Source organism: Vidua chalybeata, chromosome 5, assembly GCF_026979565.1.
Source record: "Vidua chalybeata isolate OUT-0048 chromosome 5, bVidCha1 merged haplotype, whole genome shotgun sequence".
In the NCBI taxonomy this organism is placed as follows: domain Eukaryota; kingdom Metazoa; phylum Chordata; class Aves; order Passeriformes; family Viduidae; genus Vidua; species Vidua chalybeata.
Genome location: NC_071534.1, coordinates 18,511,109 through 18,538,362, shown reverse-complemented (window position 1 = coordinate 18,538,362; position 27,254 = coordinate 18,511,109). Strand labels below are relative to the sequence as shown.

Genomic DNA, 27,254 nt, shown 5'->3' with positions numbered 1-27,254 from the left:
GTAAATGGTCTGGGGTGACTCAAAGAAATGGAGAAGAAAAAGGAAAATAGTCTTGCTTCAAGAACAGCAGAATTTGCAAATCTTCTAGAGGTTTCTATACATTTTTATCCTTTTTTTCCAGATTCACTTCAGGGGAGTGTCATCTTGTAAGTCACCATGAAGTCCCTTCAGTACTGTTGGCTTCTGCCTGTCCCTTGTCACTGCCAATGGGCCCCAGATCATACAGAACACAGAACAGCAGGTTATATCTCTGGGGAGGCATTAATTTGACTCTCCTCTTCCTAGCTTATCTTTCAAACAGAATAAGATATTTAAATGTACTTATCCCTTTGCCAAACTGGGTAGCATGCTCTGGGGATGGATGGATGGATGGATGGATGGATGGATGGATGGATGGATGGATGGATGGATGGACGGAAGGATACATAATACTGTTGCATAAGCTTTGTGTCCTTAGAAAATCAGACAAAAAGTTTTTATTTTCTAAGAGGACACATTCCATTAGTTTACCAAGCCAAAGTTTCACCTTATTGGAAGAAGCTGAGATAAAAGCAATTAGTAATAATAACCACTAATGCCTTTCTTTGGTCAAATGTCATTGCTGCTGCTGGGTTCCCCATCAGCTGTGCTTTCAGACACACCTGAGAAACAGTTAAATTCCCTTTTTTAGTGGTGGCCTCATAAATTGGTGAGCAGCCAGGTACCACCACCAAGGACAAGACCCACAGCAATAATGTGCAGGAGTTTCTGACTGAGGAGGCGCACAAGTGTGGCACTGGCTCTTGTTTTGGGTCTGAGGGAGGCTGCAAGACACTGGCAGGAGCAGAAACAGGGGAAAGGCCACTCCAGAAGCGCTGTGAAAGCGGCCTTGTGAAGGAGTTGAGGGAATACTACTGGGGCTGAGTGAAAGATGGCAACTTGGACCCATGCACAGAGAACCCTCTTAGCCGGCTCCTTATAATGAGCAGGGTTGTATGAGAAGTCTGAATGTCTGAAAAGATTCTTCAGGGTCTCAAACTGCCAGGAAGGCTGTATCTACAAGTAACACCTCAGCAGTGTTGCTCTGTAGTTCACTTTGGGCCCAATGGCACACCTCTCTAGAGAGGTTCCATTAGAGACAGGAGTAGAATTAGAGGTTTTAAAAGAGACATTTACATGCTTTGGTGCCAGCAGAAGCACCTGATCACTGCAGGAAAGTAAAGAGGTCAGGGGAAGGAAGGTACAAGAATTGGTTGCTTAAAAAAAGAACAATTCTTTTGAATAAAATTGTAAAAGGAGGGAGAGTATGGACCAAGGCAAATGTTGAAGGACTCACAATCCTCCACTCAGGACTGCTGAACACACTCCTTGGGCAAATGTGCCAAGAGGTTCAGCCAGCACAGCTGGGTGGTGTGGGTAGCTGTTACAAGAGACCAGCAGAAAATACAGTGAAGTTAACCCTGGTCTATGCCAGTTAAATTTGTGTTCCTGGAGTTTGGCCTTTTCCATCACATTAAGTGCCTCCTTTTGTGTGCCATCGACTTAGGGCCAGTATAAGTTGACTATGGCTGGTTGAGTCTGTGAGAAAATGTGCTGTTAAGGGCTGTCTGGGCTTCTGAGTGATGGATGGAGCAGAGCTGCCAGCAACTCCACTAAAATGGGATCACAAAAACAATAAAAACATATCTGATCTGACAACAGTGCAGCCAGCAGAAGTGATGCAATCTGTGGCCATGCTTGCATCTTTCCAGAGACAACATTTCAACTTCATTCACTAAAGCAGCTCAAATGCTCTGCTCTCCATGGCAGGGACATTCCCTACTGCTATGACTCTACTCCATAGCATATTTTCTGATTCCCTGGGGCTTGAAGAGAGGATGGTGTTGATGCTTCCAGCTAATTATATTACCCAAGCTCTACTGGTGGGCAGGAGTTCACTGTTCTGGGATTCTGAATCAAGAGGGACATACAGTATTCATACGAGACTGTGTGGACATGGCAAACACTAGATGAGGTGTATATTTCATCACTCTCAGATCTCTAGACAAAAAATTAGAGATGTCTATTGCAGGCAAATGATTAAAACTGCTAAGAGACAATTTAGATTATCTTTAAGGCATTTTCCAACCCAAACCATTCCATGAGTCTATGAATTTTCTCTGAATGAATGTCTTCATTTTCTGAAGCCATAAATGTCAGTCAGTTGCTGCAGCAGTGGCTGTGAAGTTCTTGGGTCCCTCCAGACATGTGGTCAGATGTTTGTTCAGCTTTCATAACAAGTTTGAGCCTGGAACTAAACCAGGGGTCCAGCTGCATCTGGTACTGGACAGCTACCATGTTCCCACCAACTTTCCCTTGCCAGCCTGTGATAAGAAGCAAAATGAGACATATATGACAGTAGCTGTCCCAAACATCAGTGATGCCTGGCATGACTGAGTGAGTCCAGTCTTCCAGAATGGATTGGAAGATTTCAGGAAAGGACATGGATCTCCTGCCTGGCAGGCTGTGCTCCAGGAAGGAGAGATGTGATCATGTCTCTTGCTCACAGGAGCCAGAATGCACTGACCATCTGCAGACTGCTGGCTCCAGCTTTGGGTGGGTGGAGAACACTGCAACAGCCCAGGGTTAGTATGGTACTGTTCTCCCTAAATGGCTTCACCACAGATAGTTATGACTGGTTGAAAAACTGAAGAGGTTGTATCATAATTACAAATTCTACTAAACTAACTATTGTGTGATTTCTGAGCCTGATTAGATTGGGATATAGATCATGAGTCTTCTCCAACTAAACTCAAATTCTCAACCACCCAACCTGGCTAGGTAATTCTTTTTGGTTTCTACTGGGTTAAATCAAATGCATTTCCTTATGGAACCAAACACCATGCCTGATTTTGCTGGAGTGTGTCCGATTCCTGTGCCTCGCAGACCAGTGCAGGAATATCTGGTTTCTACCGACTTACACTGGCACTGTAAGGCTGAGCCTGGCAAAACAGACAGGAACAAACTGAGAAATGAAGGCACTTCTGTTGAAATACCACACTCAGCGAAAGAAAAGACCACAGCACATTAAGATGCTACTTCTCACAGCAGGTTCTGATAAAGGGGATCAGACTTTTATCCTCCTGTCTCCAGTCCTTTTCTCCATGCTAAAAATTTCACTGACAGGAGAACAGGGGCTTTGTGTGCTCAAGATCTTACTTAACCAGCTGTTACCAAGGTATTTGCAGGGTTCATGAACTCTCTTCCCATACATTATGGCTCTAAGAGGAGGCTGTTTGCTTTCTGATAAAATTCTGTGGCACTTCAGAAGAAAAATCCTGTATTTTGGGGATGATGCACGCTTTATAAGAAAGAAACCTTGTGCTATTATCAATATTAACTTAGGAGGGACATGCAATAATTATTGCATCACATACAAATAATATCACTATCTTCATCTGAGCTAAAAAGTTAGCAGGCAGATGCAGACAGCATGTGTATCTCCCTGTAACAGCCTGGAGCTTGGAGCACAGCTTGGAGCTCGTCAGAGCCTCCCAAGAACGAGTCAGAGGATCCCTCTACTGTTGTGTTTGCGGCCAATGTGTATCCCTAACAGCACACACTTGCTTTTTTTCCTCCCTTCAGACACATGTATTTGTTATAACACCTTGGGAAGGAAAAGGGTGCTGCCTTTGCAAAGTTAGATAACTGGCCCAGTTCTTTGCTGCCGGATTGGCTGGGAGAGGCCCTGTAAAACCACGCTGGCCAGGCGCCCAGCCCAGCCCTGCAAGGCTGCAAGCTATTTCCACAATTGGCCACTTCAGAGTGGGAGAGGGGGAGGTGAAGACAGCCGGGCAAGCTGCATCTCTGCCAGGCTGCTTCCCATTCTCCTTGTTTTTTCTCAGCCAGAGCAGTTCAGCAAACCTGCTCCGGGTGTCTCTGAGCCCATCTCGCACCGCCCAGGATAGTGGGCTGTAACGTTGGTGGCCAGGCACCTGGCCCTCCCTTTGCTCTGCTGTCACAGTCCCAGGACAGGACATGTCCAGCTGCAACACCCCTGGGGGCCCCACTGCCCTGGACTTTCCGGAAGTCCTGAAGTCCCTACTGGAGTATTCCTTGCCCTGGAACAACAAAATGACAGGTAGGATTGAGGAAATATGTACTGGGGGTTCTGTTTTGATTTCTCCATCCCCTCCTTGAGCTGCAAGGTGAGAAAGGGGCAGATCTTGTTTGCTGCAAGCCCTTCAAGAGTGTGTTTCCCCAAAGTGTCCAAGTCAGACTGAGAGTTCTGGCACTGTGCATGTTGTGCAGCTAGGAGGAAAAACGGCAGCAATGGATTGATTATAAAATCATGCTGAGCTGCTGATCCTTTTAATCTCTGAGCTCAGCTACTTCTTCGAAACCCTCAAAGATTCATGCACAAAAAAGGCTTGGGCACAAATGTCACATAGAAGTGACTTCCAGGATTGCCATTCATTGTTATCCTATGGTTAATAACCACTAAGCCTCCAGACACTGCCTTTTCCCAGACTCAGACTGTCCAGAGAGCCCAGCCTGCACGGGGCAGGCTGACTGTGCAAACTTTGTTTAATTGTTTAGCAGTGAAAAACTGGGATAGAGAACATAGCAAATGTTGCATTTTCTTTGCAAGAGCACTTCTGTACTCATAGGTTTTCTCACTCTGTGCAGCATTGTAGAAAACAAATGGAAAGCACCCGGGAGGCTTAGTTTGGGGGATTTAGTTTGGGCTTTTGCTGTGCTGAACACTTTGCTCATGCTGCACTGATGGCTTCGCTAATGCTGGGTCTCCTCCAAGCACCCATCACACAGCTTGAGTACCCACTGGTTTTGGATAGGATGCTACACACCCTTGACAAGCTGCTTTTTGGTTGTTGTGTTTTAACGTTTGCTGCTTAGTACTGGGGAGGTGTGTGGGAACACCTCGGCTGAACAAGCCTATGTCTGGGCATGAGTGAGTTGAGCTCACAGAAACAAACATGCACAGAGCTTGCTCTTCTCTAGGAAGTTGCAACCAGGACATCCAGGCAGCTCTGTTGTGTTGAGGGGCAACAGAACCCAGGAGCAGAAAAGCCAGACACACAGTGTGGAGAGGGACCCTGCTCTCACTCCAGGGTTACTGGGAGAAAAGGCTGCTCCTGTGACAGTAAAGGATTCATGTAAGGAGAGGCAGCTGCCTACACCTGCTGTAATACAGTGAGCCCTATGGCACATGCACAGCTCCCTGTGGAAAATGGAAATAGGGCAAGGGGAACTGCCCCACCCCTAAGGGGCTCATTTTGTCACATTGCTCTGCTGCTGCCTCTTGTGAGCTCTCTCTCTTCTTTGCTGAGACTGCCCACTAAGAGGTGTGTTTACATACCATACTGTATGAAGTCCCACTGTTGTGTGGACCAGGGCATGTTTCCCCAGCTGACAGTACCCAGGTAGAAAGTGGAACTGTCGGGGAGGAGGCAGTAACAGCCAAGGGCAGCTCATGTGATGCAGAGCCTTGTTGTGGCTAAGCTGAGTTTGGCTGCTTTTCTGGGTTCTCTGCTCTCCACAGCCAAGTGGATTCAATTAATCCAAGGGAGGAGTGCTGGCAAGACCTATCTGTTTAGAGTAGGGGGTAGAGGAGAGATCAATGATTTGAAGAGAGAATAATTTAGTCTTAACTCAGTGTGACTTATTTGGCAGCTAAGAGTGCTGTTTTGTGGCAGCTTTCTTCCTCAGCTCCAGGACCACCCTGCCTTTCCGCATCACTTCCCGTAGTCCTCAGAACTCTTTATTATGCTGCCTCCCTCTCCAGACCAGCATTCCCATCATGGCCCTCTTCCCACAGAGCTCAGTTCTCTCCTTCTGGGTCTCCATACTTGGACAGCACTCATCTGGATTTGCTAGCTCTCAGGCCTCTCTCTGAAATTCTCTATTCTGCTATTCAAACCTCCCAGTGGGGCTTGCTGTACGTCTCCCCCTCACATCCTGTGCCCAGCAGTGAGCTGCTTTATCACTTGCCTCCCTCCCTGCTGCACCCCAGAACTGGGCTGTTCTGTATCACCTGGCCCTGACAAGACTCCCAGCATTAACAGCCAAGTCCACTGCATTCCTCTCCTCACATCTTACTGTCCTCCACTCTTCCTTCTCAGCTGCAGAGTGAAAGCAAATGTAAAACTCCCAGGCAGATCCCAGCTTAACCAAGAAGGAAACGCTTGTGGTACAGTGCCTGCTTTCTGTTGGCAATTGCTTTGAGCACCTAATCCCCAGAGGCAGTGAGGAAAAGCTCTCAGGGCAGCCTCCCTCCTAGCTGGCAGGGCAGTGCTAATGCTGGAGCAGGGTGATATGAGAAGCAACCCACAGGAATGTTCCTCAGGAACTCCCTCCCTCCTGCCTTTGGGAAGAGCAGCTAATGCTGTGTAGTCTAGATCCTCTCCAACTCATGGTGGTAGAACTCATGGTGGTGCAGAACAAAACTTAGCATAGTGGAGCATGGGTGGAAATGTGCTGGAGGAAGAACATGGTCAATCTAAAGGGAAAAGCCCTGGAGTAAAAGCTGCTGAGTGGTTTTAATAACCTCCCTTCATACAGACATTACCCAGTAAAGCAGCTGCCATTGAGCTCTGCAGGGGTGATGTGCGCAGACCCTGTTCCTTGAAGGAGCGTTGTACAGTACTGAGGCACAGCATCATCCTTGGGGGCTACCAGCATTGACAACAATGCAACAAAGTGACCATGAGAGCCATAACTGAACGGGAAGCCTGCAGCCTGCCCCACTTTGGCTGCCTAAAAGCTGCTCCTTTGTGACCTCACTTGGTTGTGTTCTCTATCTACCACCTATCAGTAGCTGTTTCCTAGACAAAAGCACCACTGCAGGCTTGCTGCCCTTTGCCAAGCTGTGTGTGCTGCCTCTGTCGTGTGTGGTCTGACATCTGCGTCTCATTACCCTCTGTGAAGTGGCATCTCCCTTTCACACATGTGCCTTTTCATCCTGCCAGCTGAGCTTGGCAAGGCAGAAGGAGTCCGTGGAGGGCACGCAGCAGCCCTGGAGCACGCTGGGCAGCAGAGCATGACCTGCTCTGCCTGCTTCTCACAACTGGATTTATCAGCCTTGATAAAAGAGGCATTAACCTGCGCCGTTCCAGCCTATATTAACAGGGTGTCCTTTCCCAAGCTTCCAATTAGGGAGCATGTGTGCAGGAGTTGCATCGAGAGTCCCGCCCGTTCCGTGTGAAGGAGGGAGCAGATTGGGCCTCCCAGTCCATGCAAGAGAAGTTGCTGCTGGGTGGGGCAGCTCCACGTCTGCCCAGGTTGGGTGGAGGCGTCCTCTGGTCCTCATTGCAGTCAGACAGTGGAGGAAAATACCTACTCTGTGTGACTTCAAATCCATTCCTTTTCCTGGGGTATGTGGAGAAGAGTTTAGACCTGATTTTTTTTTTTTTTTTTTTTTTTTTTTTTTTTTTTTTTTTTGTCACAAAGACAATCAGGGTTTATTAGTTAGGGTCAGGTAAAAGCATGTTTTGCCAGTTAAATTAAGTGTCTGAGGTGTGTTTGTGGGGGGGGAAGTTCAACCAAGCAGATGCCCAAGTGCCTACCTGAGAGGACGATGTCTTTTTTTCTGCTGGCACATACGGGAATGCCTCTGCTCTCGCTCCCGCGGCTCTGTTGGACGCAGACAGGCCTATCCCAGCGGAGCACACCCCTCCCTTTCCCGGCTCGCAGCACTGTATAGCAGGTTTGCTGCAGCCCATCCCGTCGAGGGAAGAGCAGCCACTGCTGACAGGAGAAGCCTGTGGCTGCAGCATCTGACACTTCTGCGAATTTATTCATTCTGTGGGAGAAGCTCCTCAGTATCCACCTGTGCTCTCGAGAACGAACTTGGTAATATTTGCTCCTTCGTGTGTTCAGCAGCTTAAATCCCAGCACGGCATCCTTGCTGCTAGAGCAAGGGGGCCGCTTGCAGAATCGCAAGAATTTCTTGTGATTATGACAATTTGGAAAGGCGGCCTTTCCTCCCTTCCCCCAGCAGCCCGCCCATGCCAGCACTGCAGTGAAGTCCCTCTCCCTGCCCATATTATGTAGGGCACGCCGCTGCGGGCATCGTGTGGGGACGGAGGAAGATTAAATCCAGGACACGCGCGAAAGGTGATTTCGGGATCCTAAATGAGGATATGCAAGGGCGGGCTGGAGCGCTGGCGCCGGGACAGGACGGGGAGGGGGTTGGCAGGCGTCGCGCTGCCGGGACGGTCCTCGCGGACGCCCGGTCGGTCGCGGCCCCCTCAGGCACTGCCGGGCCGCGGGAACGGGCGGGCGCGCGGACTCCACCGCCCACGCGCGCGCTGCCTGCCCCCTGCCCCCCGCCTCCTCCGCCCTCCTGACGGTGACGCAGCGCCCGCGGGAGAAGCGGGAGGAGGCGGGGCCACAAATGCTAATGAGCTCCGTTGAGGCCCCGCCCCCGCACGTGCCCTGGCGGGCGGGGGGCGCGTGCCCGCGCCGGCTGCGGGGCGGGCAGGGCGGGGAAGGCGGGGCCTGTCCGCGCGGAGCCACCCCCCTCGGGGGGCACGGGCCAATCCCGGGGCGCGGAGAGGCCGGGCCGGGGCGGGGCCCCCGAGCTCATGAATACTGAAGCACGCGCCGGGCGTCAGCCGACCGCGCCTGCGCCGTTCGCTCCGCGCTTCGCCGCTGCCGCCGCCGCCGGGTCCCGGGGAGCCGCCGCCGCAGCCCCGCGCCGCCGGTGACCGCTGACAGCCCGCCCGCCCGCGGGGAGTATGCCCGGCCGCGCCGCGCACCAGGAGGCGGCGGCGGCGGGAGGACCAGAGCCCACTGCAGCCGGAGGGAGCGCGGGGGCCGCCGCGCAGCAGGAGCGGCGGGGCCTGGCGGGCGCGTTCCCGCTGGTGCTGAAGAAGCTGATGGAGAACCCGCCGCGGGAGGCGCGCCTGGGTGAGCGTGGGGGCGCGCGCGGGGGCAGCGGGAGCGCGCGGCGCCCCCCAGTTATCCACCCCCACCGCCCCCTTCCCGCCCCGTGGCTCGGAGGGCGGGACCCGCCGGGTCACGGCGGGACTGGCCGCGGGGGGAGCACCCGCGGGGGAGGCCGCACGCTCCGGCCCCCTCCCTCCGCCCCGTCCCTCCCTCCCTCCGCCCCCTTGGCCGGCCGAGCCAAGAGCCGGCGGCACGGGATCGCTCCCCGCCTCCCGGGCATCGTCCTCTCCGGAGCGTGTAGGTGCCTGCGCTGGGCAAAACCGAACGCTGCGGGAGCGAGCGGTGGGCAGGAGCCGAGACGTGACACGCTGGTTTTAGTCCCTCGGCTCTCTGCAGCCTCCCCCGCCTGTAGACGCGTAGCTGGGAGCAGCAATGAGAAGGTTTCGAGTCTTGCTTGACCTTAATTGCTGGGAAGTTGCCCGATGACACGAGTAAACAGCGGATCCTCTGAGATTAGGTTCGGTGATAATCCATAAGGGTATGAGTGACTGCCTGCACATGCAGTCCTGCATGGGCTGGAGCTGCCTCTCTGCCGCTGGTGATGTGGACAGCAGCTGTGTAAATAACGGTGCTAGTGCTTATAGTCTTCGGTGCTGATGGCACACTTTTTTTTTTTTTCTTTTTTTTTTTCTCCTTCTCATCTGGCAGTGTTTTTGCCTTTCTGAGTATCAGTTTCATTTTGAGGAAGGCTCAGGATTATCTGCACTGCTGTAATGCCCAGTGCACTAGTGTGTAATGAAAGTCCTTACACCTACAAATTTTGAGGTTAAAAATAATTTTTTAGAACGGTAGACAACATCCAGGGTAAACCACAGCATAAGCAAGGTTGGCAAGATCAGTGAGGATCCCACCTACCTTGCATGTCTAATATTGCACAATACCCTGTAAATCTATTTTGTGATTCTGGAGACTTTTTCTCCTTTCTGCTGGGAAAAAAAATATCTTGTCATAAAGGTTTTAGTTATGTTGCTATGGTGCAGGATGCTGCAGCACAGAGAATCTTGACTCTACAAAATAATGGGATTTCTTGAGATATTTCTGCACCCAGTCCTTTTTAAAGACATTAATGCTAGCAGGAGCAATTTCAGTTGATGTATGGTTGCTGATAGGGATTTAGTGACTTTGTCTTGGGGCTGATTTTTGTTTTCAGAGTCATCTGATGTAGCCTATGGAGATGTAAAATTCTGAAATTAATATGATTGTGAGGTAGTGCATTTTTTTTAATTAGAAACATTTGATACTAATTGATTACTAGATGACCCCATTCCAGCTCGTGAAGGTGTTCAGCTGGAGCCTCTGAAGCTTGCTAGTCAGTCCATTTCATCTTGATTATCCCTCTCCATTCATGGTGTGATAAAGTTCAGGTTGTTCTTGTTCTTAAGATTTCTCCATAGATTTCCTTAGTTCGCCTTGTTTTGTTTCATTTCACACTTTGTGGAACTTGTTGTTCTCTGTTTATTTTCTTGTTTGCATGTTCAAAACAAAAGAAAGAATGCCTTCATTGTCACCAGGTAGTTATTCCTAATTTACAAAAGGCTTGTCAGTAGTCTTAAGACTCGACTGACTTCAGAGGGTCCTTGATTATTTTCTGTTCTTTTAACAGTGATACACTCAAAATGTTAAAAAATTACTCATTCACTTAATCCAGTGGTGCACTTTCAGCAAACTTTCTGAGAAAAGACCCTGCGCTTTTGTCTGGAATGCCTATTGACAAAAACATAATTTTCTGTCTTATTCTGTGAGGAATTATATCAGCTAGTTGCAGTGTCTGTCCATTTATAGTCTCTGCAAGCTACCTGTGGGTTTTCCAACCACTGTTGGTAATTTGACTACCCAGTCAAAGCAAGCAGCTTTCTAATCTTTCTGTGCAACAGAGGAGGGAGGTCAGCCAGTTCCAGCAGAATGCCATCCCCTTGAACGTCCTGCCATGGACCAGGTACAGCTCACCAGCTTTGCTGGGAGTTGTTGTTGTGTATGTTGTAAGGATTAAATAAATAAAAATAATGATATTTTTATAAAAAAAGGAAAAGTCCTGTGGGCTAAGGGAAGGCAATTAATATTCTGGAGCAGGAGTGCAGGTCTCTTCCATTAGTAATGAGCTGCTGCATACTCTCCAAAGGATGCCTTAATCACCAGTTGCATGCTGCTGTGGCAGGAGAAATGCCTCAGCAAACATCACAGTAATGGGCATTAGGGATAGGGAACCCTGCAACCTGCCTTGTTCCGTCCTTACAAGTGGGACTAAAGATTTAGGAGCAATCAGCCTATATATATATATATGTGTGTGTGTGTGTGTGCGCGCACGTGTATATAGTGTTTTCAGCATAATTTGACGATATTTTTTTGGTGAACAAGAGGAAGTTTGTCAAATAAATGTTTGTGGCTGGGCTAGCTCTTGACAGCCTGGTGGCCAAAATCTTTGGTTGGCTTTGGTGTAATTGGTTTTGAGGAAAAGCCAGGACAGGGAATAAAGCTCTTTTCATGCTGCTGCGTTTGGTTAAAACAGTATTATTTCCAGCAGTTCAGTAACTGGAATGGTCCACTTAAGTCACTGAGTATAAACTGGTGCCCTCACTGTTAACAGCAAATGTACAGCCCAGTTAGTAGGTCACAGTAGCAGAATGAGGGGGTTAAATCGGACATGAGCCATCATCTGCAGAAGTACAGTCCAGATTTATCAGGGTGACCTTGAATCACTGCAAATGGAGCCTCTTAGGATACTGCAGCTCTACTGTCAGGTAATACCTGTTTACACTATAAATATCTTAAGAGAATTAATCTTTCAGGTCCCTGTGCTGATGTAGGCAGAAACTTCCCCCTCAAGATGCAAGAAGTTAATTAGTGTTTCATTAGATGTTGTGCACCCAAGCAGGATGTTGCGTGGCAGAAATAAAGATTAAATGAATTGAAAGAAGGCCTCTGGGAAAACATCAATGCAAAAATGATCATACAAAGGTTTTACCATATTATGTATAATCTTTGAAATAGATGAGCTCCCAATATGTGTTAATTTCTGCTATTTTATTTCAGATACTGTTAGAAGCGAGGGAGGAGAGAGAGAGAGACAGCATAGCTAAACAAAGACAGCACTGGGGGCCTAGTGCTTGCTAAGTTGTCAGCTTGTAGCAAAAGGACAAAAAATTTCAGATGCTTTTCTCACGTGGAGGAAGGATCTAATCTGATGTGAGCCAGGGACAATCACAAGAGGAAATTGGAGGAACCACAGTGTATCGAGGTTACTGCAGGACAGCAGGATGATCATGCACATCCAAAAGGCATTAAAAGATCTGTAAAGAGCCACATATGCCAGTAGTGTAGTCTTTTTAGCATCTACCTTCTGAAAAATATTTTAAGCCTTATATTCAGTCTAACAATCAGTTAATTTTTTTTTCTCCTCTCTTGGAGGTGTTGTATTAGCTGTTGCAAAACAAAAGCAATGCTGGTTTGTATTAAAACTGGCATAACTTATAATGGTGTACTGTTTTCAAGAGTTAATATTTTTTTTTTCTTTTTAGTTGACATTTTGACTTAACATTTCACAAGTTTTTTATCATGCTAATTAAAAATAGTTATTTACAAATAATTAATTATTGTTGCTTGGATTTGTTTGGTGCCATCTTTACTGGGATATCATCCACAACATCCAGAGCAAATCTGGGTTTGGTTGTGCTGGGCACTATGAAATGTTGGGGAGTACACAATCTCTATTCACAGGTGAAATGATGGTTCCAATTTGTCAGGGTGTGCTTCACTAGTAAGGGAAATCTTCCTTATATGTGGAGTAGATGCTGTTTCTTGACTGGCTTCAAGGAGGAGCAGTTTAGAAACATTCTGGTTATTTACATCATTACTGTTAACCTGCATGTTTGCTTTGCCCAGACAAAGGGTAGGAAAGTTGCAAAGCTCCCCATGAAAAGGAGTTTATAGCAGGAATAGGAGCTGAAGATGGCAGTTCAGAGGAAGCAGTGTGAAGTGACAAGGAGAAGGCCAAAAGCTGCAAGGTGATATTACCAAAGCTTAGGTCCAGGAGCCAGTGGTCTGAATTTAATGTGTCCTTTAGGTAGTTGCTCTTGATCCCAAGCTGGTGACTGGTGAATAGTTTCTCAGCTGCTTGGTTTAAAATCAGTATCTTCTTTTGTATAAAACATGCAGAATATGGTAGATAATTTACTTTGTATGGTAGCACTGTTCTTCAAGCCATAAAAAGCTCTTTCAGTCTCAGATCCACATCAGCTAAGGCAACAGCGGAAGGAATGCCACTTCTATCAGAATAGGTTTTGTATAAATAGGCTTTTCTGATTTAGAGCCAAATTTCACCCCCACTTCCACCCCTGATAAAGAAAAATGCTCCTTTAGCATACTGTAGCCAGTCTAGGAAACCCCAATGCCAAAGACTGGTGCATTTTATTGGGCTAATCTCTGTTAATACTGGAGATCCAAACTGGTCCAGTCTATGTCCTTGGAGTCCCTGTTCTATTGAACTGAGTATTGGTAATGCCCAGTTTGCAGGTGCTTAGGGTACAACTGGTGACTGTCCCTTCCTTTTGACAGCAATGCTGGCTCAGTGCTGGCAGTACTAGCACTGCTTCTGAAATTCCTCCTTCTCTGCTGATAGACCTGCATGGAGAACTGGATCAGGAAAATGACTTGGATTTTTAATTTTTTTTTCTGCCAGCTTATTTTTATCTCTTAAATTATGTAATTATTCCATAACTTGAGTTTTCTGCTTGGATTCTGTCCCAGACAATTGTTAAGATTCAGTAGCTATGGGGAACATAGAAACAGCCATTTTTCTGTAATATGTGCACTGTAGCACAGTAAATGGAGGAAAACTCATCAGTCTCTTGTGACTTGGGGGTGTGATGTGGGAGTGTGCCGTATTAGACATCTCCCCAAAGAGTGAAAATTTTATGTAGGTACTCTGAGCTATCTATAGTGAGCAGCACTTGGAGCTATTGCTTTCTGTGGACATGCTGAGTCATTTCAGAGAGAAATGCTTCTAAAATGCTGAACAATAGGCATCCAGGTCTTTGGTGTCCTATAGACCTTTTGACTGATTTTCAGATGTAATCTGAAAACCCATATTCCTCTCCCATTTGTATTTAAATTACTGTTCTGCACATTTCCTTCTTTGTGCATAGAATAAGCTACTCTGCTTCCTCAGAATTTTCTTAATGGTTTCCCATGTAATCCTGCTTAGGACTTTTGTTGTCTTCTGAGATGGGTATGTGAAAACCAGGCTGTTTTGCAGTGACTGGTTAATAAGCTCCATTCAGCACTTCATCTCCCCTTGGTAAGCTATCACAGCAAAGATGCTGGTCTGCAAGGCTGCTCAGCTGCCTGTGGTCCAGCCATTACAGAGGGTTAGAGTGTTCCATATGTAAATGTTGCTTTTCAACATCTGGTTTTCCAGATCATGTCACGAGGCAGAACCATGAGCTTACTGAATTTCCTTTCATGGGGATTTTGTTGGACTCTTAAACCTCGAGTCTCTCCTGTGTTTCGGCTTGTACAGTGACCTACTTGTATCTTTCAGATAAAGAGAAGGAGAAAATAAAACTTGAAGAAGATGAGGCAGCAGCTGCCAGCACTATGGCAGTCTCAGCTTCCCTCATGCCACCCATTTGGGACAAGACAATTCCTTATGATGGAGAGTCTTTCCACCTGGAGTACATGGATCTGGATGAGTTTCTGCTGGAGAATGGAATTCCTTCCAGCCCTACTCACCTGGATTTGAACCAGAACCCACTCTTGCCTGTGGCTGAGCTGGAAGGGAAGGAATCTGCTGGTGCTTCCACTGGTTCTCCTGCATCATCCTCTTCCACTGCAGTTTACCAGCAATCTGAAGCAGCCTCCAGCACAGGTAGATGGAATAATATGGGGCTCTGAGGGACTTCTGTTGTTCTCATATTAAAATGTGTCCCTTTAGATCAAAGAGGAGACATGCTAACCTGTCAGTGTTTGCTGTGGCAGGTTGAACAGTTAAACATGCTCAATAGAGAGCCTTAGTTCATGTGTCAGTACATGAAGATGCTGCCTCTTGTTTTCTTTACCTCTTCCCGTCCTATAAAGAATGAGTGTCTATCAGTGTGCAGTATGCTTGTCTATCAGTGTGCAGTCTGTTTTGCCTTTGAAATTATAAGAGCTGAAGTAGCAACATAAAGTATTTGCTTTCTTGGTATTGCTAATGTAGTGAGAAGCTGGACAAATGGAGAAAATACTTTCTCAGGTTATTTTACAACAGATTTGATAACTTGTCATAAGTCATTTTTACTACCTTGGTCTGCTTGGGTGAACTTATGTGAACTTAAATGTACCTCAAATAACAATGTTAAATAGAAAAACAATAAAGCAATCTTTTTGTGGTAGCTTGGGAAATGTGAAAATAGACACTTGGCAAAGGTGTTTTAATGATGCAGTTTGATGTTCTGTGGTTCTTTGAAGTGGCAGTGGAGGAACAAACAAACAAAACTGTGCTTAAATGGTACTAGGAAATTTCATTTGTAATATAGAGATCTTCTCTATTAGAGAATTCAGCTGCTCAGTTTGCCCTGGATTTGGAGTTTAAACATGATAGCCATCACAGTACTATTTTAAGAGCAAGCTTTACAGAAAGCATTTTGCTCTGGACCTCTTTTGTGAATCTGTGGGAATGATAACATGGAACTCCTTCTGTAAGTTAAAGGGTGTAACTTTTTTCTAGGTGGTATATGCAAAACTTATTTATTGATCACTACTCCACATTGCAGTGACACACAGTTTTGCAACTAATGTACACAAAGTTTTGGAAACAATAGATTAATATGATGAAGTTCATATGAACACTACGAGTGTCAGATATTTCTGTTGGGGCATTTATTCCTATGTGGCAAAGAAGAAGACTGCTGTTGCATTTGTAGCAAATCCTCCTTTATTTAGTCAGTTGTTTGGAAGTCTGCTTGTCTGACCTTTGAAGGGACCCAGGGACTGGGGTCTTTGGGCAGGCTTGTTTCTGTAAGGACTTGTATGGTACAAAACTCAGGCTCATACAAGTTTCTCCCTTCTTATTGCTACTGAAGGTGCTTTTTATGTGTGCAAAACATGTAATTTTTGCCAAGGATGTCCTGCATCTGTCTACTCATGTCTGTTATTCTGGCATATGCTCCTAGAGTTATATTACAGACTGGACTGTGAACTCTTTCTCTGTACCAGCAGCAGTACAGCACCCACCACACCTCAGGGAAGCACCAACTAATTCTATTTGATATTTCTCACCACAGGGCAATAAGGGTGGCTTTTTTGTTGATTCTCATCATCCTGCTGAATATCTTGTAATTTCTCCTGTTGTTGCCAGAGTCCCCACCACAAAATGAGAGAAATACGCCCAGCCCCATTGATCCCGACTGCGTAGAAGTTGAGGTGAATTTTAACCCTGACCCTGCTGATTTAGTGCTGTCCAGTGTGCCTGGTGGTGAGCTCTTCAATCCTCGCAAACACAAGTTTACTGAAGAGGACCTGAAACCACAACCTATGATTAAAAAAGCCAAGAAGGTTTTTGTCCCGGATGAGCAAAAGGTAACAGATTTATTGCTGCAAACTCTTCTAGGCCTTGATAAAAGTTTGACTCTTTGTCCACACCCTTTGACATACAGAGCTAATGCAGTTTACCTACGTGATTGGGCAGAAGCATTGCCAAGAATAGAATTGGCAAGCTAACTGCTGTGCTGGATGGTTTGCAGGTTTTGGTATCATGAGCTAATTACTGGCAAGGAGCAACTGATCATGCTATACACAGAAGGTAGAAGAATTATGAAGTCAAATCCTCATCACCTGCACTTTTGAAGGCCATTGTCTATATTTTCCCAGTATTATGTCTAATCTGGATTTAAGCAACCTAGACAACAGAACAAGTGGTTTTATGTAGAAGTTCACTCCTGAATTGAAACTAAGTAAAGGAAGCATTTCAGTTGGACAGCTTCTTAATACCCGAGTCTCTAAATCTCTTCAGTTCTAGCAAACCACTTGGTTAATCCTAAAAGAAGACTTGTGTCAAGATTAAATCTTACAGTACTGCATGGTCTCCATTTTGATGTCAGAGCCCTGCAAACCTATGGAGGAGATTCCTCAATATAGCAGTCAGTGTGAATATCATTATACAATAAAGAAGTGTCTCTGAAACACTTCTCAGTTTGGCTTTTTTTTTTTTTTTTTTTTGATACAGGATGAAAAATACTGGACAAGGCGAAAGAAGAACAATGTGGCAGCAAAGCGTTCCCGTGATGCTCGGCGATTAAAGGAGAATCAGATCACAATTCGGGCAGCCTTTCTTGAGAAAGAAAATACAGCCCTGAGGACGGAGGTGGCAGAGCTGCGCAAGGAAGTGGGACGATGCAAGAACATTGTTTCTAAATACGAGACCAGATACGGACCCTTGTAAGCACACCCTTTTCCTTGTTAGGGCTCTTTGTTTTAGCCTCTTAGACTTCTCTGCCTTCTGTAGAGACTCCCAGAAATAAAGTTTATGGAGGCTTTGTCATTTTGCATCTACACTAGAAAGAAACCACAAAACACAAACAAACCCTGTTTCTGTTGGCACAACTCATTCAGGCCCTTCCCTGATCGTTCTGTTGTCCAAAATCTTAGTGTCCATATTTTGAACCTTATTTTCAACACTGATAGAACATTTTCTGACGTCATACAATTGAACAGATTCACCTGTCTGGAGGAATAAATGTGGATCCCTCCAGATAGGAGAGAGCTTTTGCTATCTGTTCTAACCTTTATTTTTAAGTGGAGAAAGAGCCTAGGAGACTCTCCTCTCTCTCTCTCTCTCTCTCTCTCTCTCTTTTATTTTTTTGTTTTGTTTAATTTTCAAACTCTTGCTCTTTTCTCCTCTCCATTCCACCTCTCCTTCCCAGTAAAAGTATAAAACATAATTTTAGGATATAAGTAGATGTTGCTGGGCAGCATCATGAAATTGTTTCCTCTCCCATTCAGAGGCACTAGAAGGTATCTGTTGTATAGGACTCTGTTCCTGTTGAAGAGGAATAGGAGAACCTTTAGGACAGGAAGACAGGAAAACATTCAATCTCTTGTAAAAACAGAAGCATTGCAAGGTTAACCTATGAATGTTATGCAGAACGAAGTCAGTGCAGTTTTGATTACAATACTGTCTAAATGCCTTGATAGGTTCTAATCCTGGATAACTTGCAGAAATCAAGGAGAGAGAACAGTAGTGAATCACTTGCTTTACATATGTGGACAAAATAATTTGATGTGGGTTCTAGACTGTATTTCTACCACTACCCCTCCTTTTTTTCCTTAGAGGGTCTTCCCTCTTGAACTGCCAATAAAGCAGCATGTTGCACTTGACTGAGAAGTAAGGGAGATTAAGAAAAAGAGGTCTGGCTCATTAGGCTGAACCTTGAGTCCCAGCTGTTAAAAAATGGCCAGCACCCTATGCTTTGAAAGAAGGGGCTTTTTTAAAGAAGTAAACAAGCCTCTGTTACTTTACTGCACCTTACCTGTTGTGCAAGAGATTGAGAAAGAATTTTGGTCCTTTGCCTCGTGAACACACTATGGGATAAGCTACACCCACTATAAACATGAACAGTTTACCTCACTATCTCCTGTGCAGCAGTATATCTGGTCTCTCGATGCTTGCTGGTTCTATCTCCAGCATGTTTCCTGATAGAAAATTAGCACACAAGACTTGCCCTCTTGGAAGTAATCCATTCTCAGCACCAAGCACTGCTTCAACAATATATGGTGTTAAAAGAAAAAAATATGCTGTGTGTGATGTTGAGACCTTCTACATGACCTACAACTGCAAGAACTAGAAGCTTTACCAGAAGTATATGTCTAGAAGTCCTCTTAACAAGAGAAGCTGTCTTAAGATAGTGGCTGTGTCAGAGCTCTTAGGCTATACTTCCTGGGATAATATTTACATTAAGGAGTAAATGTGGGATGGTGATGTTGCGGGTAGTTGCAGTTGCTCTATTGAAATCTGAAAATACATGAGAAAAGCATTAGGGTTCTATGCTATTCTATGCTAAAGACTAGCTTGTCTTTTAAACATAATGTGGAAATTATGAGTTTAGAGCAATTTTGTGTTGAATTCTTAAGGAAGTGGAGAAGCAGGCTAATCCACAACACTTAATGTATGCTTTGAACTATTCCCCCCCCCGCTGTTATGCTCTTAATTTGACTAGAGTGGCTCTTGATGTGGTGTTGGTCTAATTTCTTTCAAGCATACTAAAAATTGTCATCCTTTCAGCAGGGGTTTTTTCTTTCACAGGGTGGTTTGTGGTGGTGATGGTGGGAAGTATGTTATAAATAAATTGTCACACTTAACACTTTGCTTTGTTTAAAGTGACTTATCTGATTCCGAGTGATGCAACTTTAAAGACTTTTAAAAACAAAGAAACTAAAAAGCACACATGAATCGCCAGTCTTCAGAGTGAGCAGTGAAATCTATGAGGTGTCCCAACACAAACAACTGATGATGACCCTGCCTGCCTCCTTGCCTGCAAGTACCCCATCTGACTACCCAGGGCTGGGCATGATGAAAAGTGCAAAGTCTCCTTAATTCTGTATATGGCTTTCTTATCTGTCTTTCTCACTGTAACTATGAACTACAATAAGCTTATCTACTGGGGTTTTGTCAAGACACTCAAAGTTCATGTCTCAAAGTCTGTTGACAGCCTGTGTGAATAGTGACTCTTCATTTTGGCACTCGAGTGGAAGAAGAGAGGGAGTTTTAAATGAAAGTGTCTGTATATATAAAGAACTGCTATATTTTAAGACTCTTTTCCCTGCAGTATAATGAATTTTATTTAATACTGCAGCTCGCTTCTGGTACAGCATAGCGTATTGTGGAGTACTGTGAGAGCAGAACTAAAGACACCAGGAAGACAGCAGCCCATAATGTGAGAGACTTCAGTGCAGAAGATTACAGCAGATGTACTGAAATAATCCAGAAAGCACCACAGTGTGCCATACAGAGAGTAATAAACCTCTATCAAATGACCCATGTAATAAACCACATTGGTGGCTTTCCTGCTCCACAGCTACACTGCTGTAACCTGCCTTTTCCTTTATTTCGTTTATGAGGCTCACTTTCTTTTATGCTATCTTGCTGAAAAAGGTTCTATTCTTCTGCTAATGACTTAGCAATCATGGAAAAGGTGCTATTCTGAGCTGCTGATCTCTAAGTCTTTTGGCAGTCTGAAACTACCGAATGAGTATTAGTTCCGGGAAAACAATGCCTATTAGTTGCCATATTACCATTTTCTGTCTCTTGACTGCAGGACAACTGTGGTGCTGAAGGTGAAACAGCCAATGATATCCCACAGTTAAAATGGGCAGCTTAAGAGTGAGGACCCTTGTGCTGGTGTGAGAGGGTAGATGAAAGCGTGGACGGATTGTGGAGATGTTTATTGTGTTTAGAAGATGGAGGAAGCAGGTGGAAGTTCAGTCGTAAGACTTTCATCAGCATAACAAGAATCTGCTCTTATATTAAGGGAGCTTGAGAGCTAAATCTATATAGGAAGAACAAGAGTAGTTACTTTCTAGGAAAGAAGTACAGGGCCGTGCTTGTAGCCAAAATGGAGTTTGTAAGACTGATGAATAGCATACACCTCAAAAAAAAATATAATATTGAAAGCTTTCTGAAGCACAAGTGCCAAAATTATGAGGCATGACTAGTTACCAGCATAGCTCAGTGATATCATATTGAACAATTATTTTGACTGTGTGTTTACCCAAGAGATTCTCCCCTAATTTCACAGCAGAAACACAAAGAGAAAAATGTGAGAAGCAGCAGCTAATACTGTAAGCTTAATAAAAAGCAAAAACATTCAAAAGCCAGGATTCATAACCAGTGTTTGACAGCATAACCTTTGTACAGAGCTTATATATTAAATGTAGTTTTGGACCTATCATTTTTAATGGATGATGTACTGAAGTCAAGAAAGTGTCTTTAATTTTTTGCTGGTTACCAAAGTATACCTATGAGTGTATTATTATAATTTGGGATTATAAAGCTCTGAGATAATCTTGGGATATTTTTATCAAATAAATATCTTAGTTCCATGTTGCTGATATGGCAGCATATATCTCTACGTGTATTGCATATTGCTGATTTGGACTGATATTTTCTGGTATGTTCTGTTTTTTGCTTTATTTTGGTGATAAAGGCCCAAACCATGGATTAAGAAAAGTAAATCAGCAACAAAGCAAACAACCATGACAGCATGTACATGTAGCAACTTTTTTCATTTATAATTTCTAAATTTTAGGTTAGCCCTGGCTGTTCTTAAATGTCATGCTTCCTGTTTAAATTACAAAGCCAAAAGCTAAATAACTGGGCAAAAGAGTTGCTTCATTTGGATGCTACTCTGCTTAGGAATATCTTTTAAATACTTACATATTGTGTACAGGATTTGGTTTTGCGGTATATCAGGACATTTTAACAGCAAAATACACAGTCAGTGAGATTAGCATGTGCAAGTCTATTGTTTTATTTCTGTTATCTTAAAAGCTTACACAGTGGAAACTAACAGTGAATGTTCATTAGATCTTTCTTTCAGAGAAGACTGTTAGCAAATATTTGTGCTTCCCTGTAGGACAATGCAGATTTGCACAATCTGTGATTCATGTGTCTACGGGTTGCAAAACTGGAAAATCGCACTTTAGGGTGAGTGCAGCTCAACTTTTGTAGCTGGAGAATTTGGTGGTGTTGTTATTAAAAAGCAGTATCTTTAAAGATAGATGAGAAGGTAGTAACTATTTAAAGGAGTGCAGATAGAGCCAGACAGAAAATACTGTGCAATGCTGAATTCCTTTCTCAGTTTTTGCAGTCTCAGGAAGTTAAGTTTATTGCTCCAGAGCTCTCTGCTCCTCTCAGAATGATTCACTATATCATTTTGTTTCTTTGACTAGGATGACAATCCTATCTGTAAGTGATAATGTGGGTATGTTTTCTTAGTGATCATAAGAAAACAAATATTCTTTTAGCTCAATTTGAATATTAAAAGATGCTGAATTGACACTGTTAGGGTTTGAAGTTCTCTAGCCTTGGAACATACTCTATAGAGGCCATAAGTTTGCCTGATGTCAACCTACCCCATTCCACAAAGGGACCATCTCCAAGGGGAGAGAATAAAGGGCATGTGCACCTTTTAGCATCACTGCAGGGATTGCCAGGAAAGAGAGTGGTTTATGACAGCTGTACTTTCATTAGGAAGAAGATTGACACCACATGGCCATTTCATAGTACTAACTTTGAAAATATAGAAACTATGGATGAAATTTGTGGACAATGAGTGTTGTTTTACTCTACAGAAGACAGCAGCTATGAATAAATGATGTGCAATTTTTAATACAGCATTGCTTTCATACATGATGATCTAATATACATATAGTGGGTTTGTGTCTAAAAATTCCAAGAAGCTTAATCTATCACCTGTTGCCAAGATCTGCTCCCACTGAAGCTAGTAACAAAGATCTCATTAACTCCCACAGGAAAAAGTCTTTAGTCTTACGTGGTTATTGTAAAATTTTAAGCAAGTGCTGGAGTCACGGGTGTCTTTGCTTTGCTCTGAAACATAGCTGGGATCAAGTGGATACATCTCAGATTGCAGGTGTGGTGTTGGTAAACTGGTTCTGATAGTTTTGATATTCAGATAATCTGAACTCTGTTTTTTTTTTTTTTTTTTTTTTTGGTCCTTCATGGACAGAGTGAAAAAGTAGTGTACTATAAACTTGTGTTGGAGAAGAAATGTTTTTGGGTTGTTTGGTTTCTTGCTAAGCGTCTTTTCTGCAGTGACATTTTATGTCTTTTCTGACAATTCTTCATTTCCTTGCTGTGCTGTTTGAAAGCCCAAGGTGTTCTAACTAGAAATCACTTTCAGCAGTGTTTATCATTATCTGCAGGCCTGCTACTAATTGTACCAAATCAATTTCAAGTTGGGAGGTGCAGTGGAAGCCCATCAGCTTTGGGAATACTGTAATAAAACCACTTATGCGGATTTTTTTTTTTTTTTTTTTGTAGATAGCAAAAATAATGGACCTGCACAGAGAATATTGCTGCTTCAGTATTGTAAGCCACCTGAGCATAAAAGGGCTTTGTTCCTTGTGATCAGGTGCTTTCATTTTTAGTGAGACAGAAGGTATCTCAGACCTTGTAAAATCCAGATAGGCTTTTGTTCACCCTTCTAGTTTTAGCTGCTAAGCACAAGATGAGAAATGCAAATTTATCTTAGTGCATAAATTTTATATTTTTGGCAACATACACCTAAATCCATAAAGAGCAGAATCATTTGTTAGTGCTAGTGTTGTGCCTTTGCAGCACTACAAGACTCAGACTGGCTTTCTAGATGTTCAGATAATTACTCTGATCTGTATATCTGCCACTGTAACATGGTGAAGATAGATAAACTCACAGTTGAAGACTGGGGTAAAGGTAGAAAGAATAAGCTTAACTAAATATCTGTGGAGATGCTAACATAATGCTAATTGAGAAATTACAGTGATTTAACTCATCATAATGCAAATTGACATATGGATGTAATTTGTTAGGTTGATAGTCTGCTATGCCTTGTGAGTCACTTTCTGAATGCAAACTTCTTGAAGTTCAGATACCTACAGGGAAAAAGGAATCCTTTGAGTAGATACATATATAGATAGACATAGATACTTGGCAAGGAGAGCAAAGAATGAAAGAGGAAGAGGAGAGTAATGCAAGAGTCTGACCTGAGTGAAATTGCTGAAACTGACATCTCACTGTTTACAATTTTAGGCCAATTTGGATTCCCCTCAGTTTAGCATCATACTGAAGATAAGTACTTGTTTAGGTCTTGGGAATCATCTTGTCTTGGTCCTACTTCCACAGTCCAGAAAGAAGTGACAGGAATGTACAGATAGGGAAAAGAGTTACTGCAGAAAGGCATGAAAAAATAGCTGCTGCTTCAACTAAGTGTGCTGTTGCGCTGGGACTTGACCTGCCAGTGTGACCTGGTCGGTGCTGTCTCATGACAAAACTGCTATCTGAGGCCCCAGTCTTTTAAGGCCTCAATTCTGCTGTCATTTCTGCATGGGAAGAGCCCTATATCTATAGAGAACCATGTGGACTTCACAGGATCTGTTATTGAATGTGAAGCTCTGCCCAGGCAGTCAGCTGCAGAATTGTGTCCTTAACACACTGTCCAGTTGTAGTTATAGGGCTGTTGATATTTAGTGTAATCTGGGTGCCTGTTATATAGCCAAAACCCTTGTTACTTCATTTTCCTAACTAAGGCATGAGCAAAAGCCCCTTGCTGTACAACATCTGTAAAAAACTTTAAAATGTACTTCACATACGTCTAGTAAATTAAGGCATGTGATTTTGGTCTGTGGGTCTCAACAAACCTTGCTCGTGTACCTGCCTGAATGTTTTCCTAGATCTGCAGCTACGTTTCCGTGAGAAGGGATGGTGAGATTTGTTTTCTCAAGAGGGCACAATAGCAGCTCTCACCTGTCACACTGGGGTGACCGCTCGCTACTGGCCAGGATCAGGGATGGATGCATCCTCCGCACTTTTATGTGAAGTTGTCTGAAATATGGTGATTAACATGATTATTGGAATACTGTATTTTGTATAACTTAGAACATGTAAATACACTTTTAAAACTAATCTGTTCTATGAAGTAATAAATAAGTGCTTCCATTGTAATATCTGAATATTGTTAATGCTTCATGTAGCTTGATTTGGGATTATTTCTTTCCTAGCGAACTACAGAAATCAAAACAAAGATTGATGTTGTGGAATTCTAGTCTAGTTGTGATGCTTTCTATCAACAAAAAATGTTTTAAAAATAATAATGAGCTACTTAAGCAGAGAAACTAAGATTTTGAGGGAACTGATTCTCTTCCAGTCTTTCTTTAACAGTAGTCACTGATTACATTCATAATTGTACTCTTCCCATCCTGTTAGCTGGACAGTTGATTTGTTTGTGAGTAGCATTTGGAAAGTAGCAATATTAAATTATTTGTAAACTTTAGTGACTGAGGAAAACTGAAGCTGGGTGGTTTTTGTTGGGTGTGTTTTTTTAACTATTCTCTCTTTTGGCTCAAACAGATTTGTCTCCACCCTTCAGCCAGACTGCAGCAAGTTGCAGTGCAACAGTGAGTGACTGTTATTGAAGCTCATTTGTGACCTAGATAGTCTACATCTTTATTAGTTCCATTATGTACATAGATGACACGGGTTTCCTGTTGTGGTGTAGAGAGAGAGAAAGTGATTAATGACTTGTGGTTTGTTGAGTACATGTTCACTGGATGCTGCACAGCTGGACCTTTCATCAGATTTCATGACCTTTTCTATCTTGTGTTAAAAAGAAAAAAATAGAAAACAGTGGAATAAGAATTATAAGTAGTCTGCTGGGAAATCTGAACGCTTGGGTTTTGAGGAGGAGGTGAGATTAATCCATCAGCCTTCATGTACAGAGATTAACCTGTGATGACACTTTCTCCAGCCATAATGTAACTTTGTCTTTAATGCTGGACTGGAGCAGTTTCCTCTCTGGTAACAGCTGTGTCTGCAGTGTTCCATAAATGACAAAGCCACATCTTTTGTAGTGGGCAGAGACAACGGCATCTCTTTTTATTTTCTTCTAATTTTTTTCCTCCTCTCTCAGTGTCTCTAGGCTGTAAAATAGCTATGAAACAGCTAGGCAGATGTGCAAGTTATTCTGAAAACTCTGTTCTTGTAAAGCTTTTTCAGACACACACAGTTTTTAACTGCATAATTTGAGGAAACTCCTATCTGCTATATTTGGCCTGAAATTCTGTTGCCTCTTGGATAAAAGTACTTTTTTGTCTTCAGATGTGACACTGATCTGTCCCATTCATTCAGTGGGATGGATGATAAATCTGCACAGTATTTATATAAGATAAAAATCTGATCTTAGTTTTACTGTGTGTTAAGTTGTTTAATCTCTTGGATGCCTACTCCTTGAGGTTGTCTATATAATTCCTATATATGTAGCTGCTTTTTGAAGCAGTCCATCAAGAGCATTTGAGATCATCCTGACTGAAAAATTCCACAGAAGTGATAGAGATAATAAAGCTTGTAAAGCAGCTGGGTAAAACTGTATTGCCATAAATGGTTTTAATTTATATATGAATCTTCTGTCCCAAACTGCTTATTTTGTACATAAACCTAAACACTCCTGGCAGCTGATGGGTGAAAATAAAGGTGCTTAAACAGCAATCTAATGAGGAAAGGGCATTTCACTATTACAGAGTTGGTATTATTTTATATTTCCATTTATTACACTTTTTTAAATGTATAAACCACAGATTTGAATTCTCAAAGTCTTCGGCTTGGATTTTGTGAGTAGTTTAAATCCTCTCACCTCTCTGCTCATAACTGGTTTTTAAGAAAAAGAAAAGCTTTTGTTTAAAATGTAAAATTTTGACTGTATTAAATTCTGTTAGTACCCTTCCTTTTTAAGAAATAAAATGTATATTCCACTATGCTGAGATCCAGTAATTTTGTTCTCTAGATAGCATACTGTGTGGTGTACAGCTCCACTGCCAGCATTACACCTGCACTTTGCAGTGAAGTTGGTAGACACTAAAGCAGCTGATCACCTTTTGGGAGCAGGTTCTTGCTATGCATTTCCCATGTGTTAAGTGTGCTGGTGACAGGTATACAGTTCCCTGCTTTCATTTTCTGGATGAACTGATTTCAAAAGCATTGCAAGGTTTTCTTTTTGTCCTGCAGTGACTCTTGGTTGAACCCTCAGGTAGGAGGCAAAATCTGAGAACAAGTCAGCCACAGCCACTTGGACCGTGCTTTGTCTGTTACATTGGGGCTGAGAACATCCACAAGTAATCAGAATTTTATTATTTTCATGGAAAGAAGTAAGTTTTTTTTTATGAGGACAGTTTTCTCTGTACCTTTCTATTATTTTTTTTTTTAACTAAACTTTGGTTGGTTGATTGATTTGTTGAGGGTTTTGGTTGGTTTGGTTTTTTCATTGGTGGTTGCGTTTTCTCATTTTTGTTTTGTTTTGGTAATTGAAGATCAACCTGGTAAGAAATGTATGTCTTCTATATATTCACCGCATGTCGCACATGCTTTCAGGGTAGACAAGATCACTGGTGCTTCAGTATAATCGCTAGATAAACTGCAGTAAGGATCTTTGTTGGATCTTCACTTTTGTAAAATGTTTCTTGGATGAGTAGTGAATGGAGGGTGGTAGCAAGGAACAAACCGTCAGTGAGTTGTTTTTCTCTGGCTGTTTTCCAGAGTCATGGCAGGATTAGTGACCCAGGCAATTTGTTTATGAAAGCAGAAACCC

At 43.5% G+C, this 27,254-nt stretch overlaps 2 protein-coding genes across 6 annotated transcripts; one reads left to right on the top strand and one right to left on the bottom strand.

Moving 5' to 3' along the window:
• Positions 1–1,164: 1,164 nt before the first annotated feature.
• LOC128787811 (uncharacterized) lies at positions 1,165–8,258 on the bottom strand. Of its 2 annotated transcripts, none has more exons than XM_053942296.1 (2): positions 7,545–8,258; positions 1,165–2,342 (listed from the first exon to the last, which is right to left on the bottom strand). In XM_053942296.1, exons 1-2 carry the CDS (start codon positions 8,020–8,022, stop codon positions 2,179–2,181), a joined length of 642 nt encoding a protein of 213 aa, XP_053798271.1. In that variant the 5' UTR covers positions 8,023–8,258; the 3' UTR covers positions 1,165–2,178. The 2 variants fall into 2 exon arrangements, 1 of the variants encoding a protein (XP_053798271.1); XR_008430861.1 differs by lacking the exon at positions 1,165–2,342 and adding an exon at positions 6,379–7,347.
• On the top strand, positions 3,675–26,424 carry TEF (TEF transcription factor, PAR bZIP family member). Of its 4 annotated transcripts, none has more exons than XM_053942294.1 (5): positions 3,675–4,099; positions 14,465–14,791; positions 16,262–16,482; positions 17,129–17,340; positions 19,280–26,424. In XM_053942294.1, the coding sequence occupies exons 1-5, from the start codon at positions 3,997–3,999 to the stop codon at positions 19,299–19,301; spliced, it is 885 nt and encodes a 294-aa protein (XP_053798269.1). In that variant the 5' UTR covers positions 3,675–3,996; the 3' UTR covers positions 19,302–26,424. The 4 variants fall into 4 exon arrangements, with proteins under 4 accessions (XP_053798269.1, XP_053798270.1, XP_053798266.1 ...); XM_053942291.1 differs by lacking the exon at positions 3,675–4,099 and adding an exon at positions 8,660–8,889; XM_053942295.1 differs by lacking the exon at positions 19,280–26,424 and having other exon boundaries at positions 17,129–19,265.
• Positions 26,425–27,254: the final 830 nt, after the last annotated feature.